Consider the following 2665-nt stretch of genomic DNA (forward strand, 5'->3'; position numbering starts at 1 on the left):
CCAACCCCCCAATTTAAGTAGATGTACACATTACATGCTATTCATGGCTTTTACTTCAGCTCGTAATATACATGCTGACTATTTAATTGTAAATGGCTGACTCTCACATTCATCTAGAAGTTCCATTATGGCAGAGACCTTGTTTCTCCAGGGCTGAGCACAGTGACTGTCACATGGATGAATATACATAGCAAATGAATGAATGTATTCCTCTCTGCCCTGTAACACTTAACACCCTGCCTGGCACATGGTAGTGAGCCCCATAATGCTTAAGAGAACAGTCCTTCCCATCAGTGCCCCTTTTTCACTTGCTTTGTCTCCGTAAGACATGTCCTCAGATGACATTCTACATATCTTACCTACTTGCTTACTCTTTCTCTCTCTCTACTACCATGTAAGCTCCATGAGGACAGGACTTGCTCTGTTTTAATTCCTGCTGTTTCCCAGGCCTCAGAACAGTGCCTGGCAAGTGGTGGATGCTCAGTAAATATGTATTGGATGAATGAATGAATGAATGAATGAATGAACTTAATTTTCTCCATCTGATTCAATCAACTGTTTTTGGGTTGGGGGGGGGTGGGCTCTGGAATCATTTTTCCTGTGGCTCTCTTAGTAGTTGCCTCTACCCTCCGTTCTCCCTTCTCATTTTCCCTCCATGTTACCAGAGAGGCAGCCCCCTTTGTTAATCTTGGAGCAGAATAAAGGCAGGCATTTGTCTGGGCTTCCAGTAACTCTTAGAAGGCAATGCCTCCCCCTCTCTCCTCAGCATCCCTGCGCACTCTAGATGCACCCTTTGCATGTTCACGTTCTGCCGGGTTTGGCTCCTCTTTTACTGCTCTCCCGAAACACACCATGAGCACACGTCTCACTCTCTAAATCCACACTGTGGTCCTAAGGCCTGACAACGAGTATGGGTTCACAAAATGCTGAAAAAAAGAAAGAGTGAACGTCTGTCACTGTTTTGGCCTGTATGAGGCTCTGCCTCCACAAAACACCTTCTCCAGTGAGGGGACCAGCCACCTCCACTGCCGAGATTCCCCTGGGGAGGACTGATGCTGTGGCCAAATCAAAGCTTGAGGAGTCTATGCTCTCTAAACAATTTCCAGGCTGTTGTGGGCTTTTTGATTGCTTTTTGACCTTGAAAATGATTTAGTTCCATTTTATTCCTGAACGGATGGCCACTTCTGAGGTCCTAGCTGTTAAGCCTAAATTGTGGTAGGTTGAACAATGAACTTCTCCAAATAGGCTCACATCCTAAATCGTAGAACCTGTGAACACTGCCTTATGTGGCAAAAGCAGCTTTGTTACTATGATTAACTTCAAGATCTTGAGATAGGGACACTGTCCTGGATTGTCCAGTGGGCCTGACATGATCACAGTATTCCTTATGTGACAGAAGCAGGAAGAAATAGAGAAGGCAGTGTGATGCCAGAAGCAGCAGCTGCTTCAAGCAGTTTTGAAGATGGAAGGAGGGTCCACAGACCAAGGAATGCAGGCAGGCTCTGGAATCGGAAAAACGCAAGAGAAAGGATTTCCCCCCGAGAGCCTTTGGAAGCGACCAGCCCTGTTGATACCTTGACTTTAACCCAGTGAAACTGATTTTATACTTCTGGTTTCTAGACCTGTAAGAGAATACATTTGTGCTGTTCAAAGATAGCAAAGTTGTGGCAATTTGTTGTAGCAACAATGGGAAACTAATATACTAAATGAACCATTGTTTTGTCTCATAGGGCTTGTTTGTTTATACTTGGCTTTATTCCAGAAATATATTTCCTGTGATTTGGATCAGAAAAGCCAGGAAGTGCTCCTCCCCTCTGGTGCTGATGCTCTTGTTGCTCTAACCCTGGGACTCTTTTCTCCCGTGAACCACCTCCCTCAGCAGCCTCCTGCTGCTACTCACGTCTTCAGCTTGTTTTCTCTGCCAGACCATATGAGCGGCCCACCCACTCCATCCCTTCCTCCTCACCCTGGCTCTGGCCTGTCCTTTGTGCATTGTGCAAAAATGTCATCCTGAACAAAGGGTCTCAGCAGACAAACCTAGTTGACTGGGGTGAGCTTTATGAGAGAACACTGATGGAGCACCTCACCCATTCCAAGCACCCAGGGCCATGACCAGTGTAAAACATTGCTTGAATTGGAGTTTCCTTGGTTTTCCTGTTTCAGGATTTCAAACTAAAGTTTGATACCACCTCGTGATACCACCTGATCAGAATTCCCCACCCTGCAGAATCAGAATTCTGCACCCTGCAGGTGGGCAGAGAATGATAGCAGCGCCTTGCTTTCTGGACCATCTTCAGCCTCGACTTGTAGAACCGAAGAAATGTGGCATGGAAAACCTTGCATTTACCTGGTGATCTGGGGCTGACGTGGGCCTTGCGGAGTAAGATGGTAGAAAGGTAAGAGTGTCCAGACGCTGGGAATGAGCAGAATTTGCCAGACACAGTGTGTTTGGGAAGAGGCAAAAAATAGGTTGCAGAGTGCTATGCCCACTGTCCCGCCCACCCCCAGAGGAGTCCCGCCTGAGCAGCTACATCTGCAGAGCTACCCCAGCAATGCCAGTCAAGTCCCCCTCCAGTGTTTACAGCAATTGCTTCAACTCTTCCCCAACAGCATCTGTTCTGGCAGGGGCTGGGCTAGAGTGTCCAGACGGTAGCAATTCGTGAGT

At 47.1% G+C, this 2665-nt stretch overlaps 1 protein-coding gene across 1 annotated transcript in view; it reads left to right on the forward strand.

Moving 5' to 3' along the window:
• Nucleotides 1–2273, forward strand: part of PPFIBP2 (PPFIA binding protein 2) — a 157935-nt gene extending 155662 nt beyond the window's left edge. Inside the window, exon 25 of the mRNA XM_047876798.1 lies at nt 2164–2273. Within this exon, the coding sequence (XP_047732754.1) occupies nt 2164–2196 (33 nt within the window). The 3' untranslated portion in view covers nt 2197–2273. The remainder of the gene's footprint in view (nt 1–2163) is intronic.
• The last annotated feature ends 392 nt before the right edge of the window (nt 2274–2665 follow it).

The sequence above is a fragment of the Prionailurus viverrinus genome, chromosome D1 (assembly GCF_022837055.1).
Source record: "Prionailurus viverrinus isolate Anna chromosome D1, UM_Priviv_1.0, whole genome shotgun sequence".
Classification (NCBI taxonomy): Eukaryota; Metazoa; Chordata; class Mammalia; order Carnivora; family Felidae; genus Prionailurus; species Prionailurus viverrinus.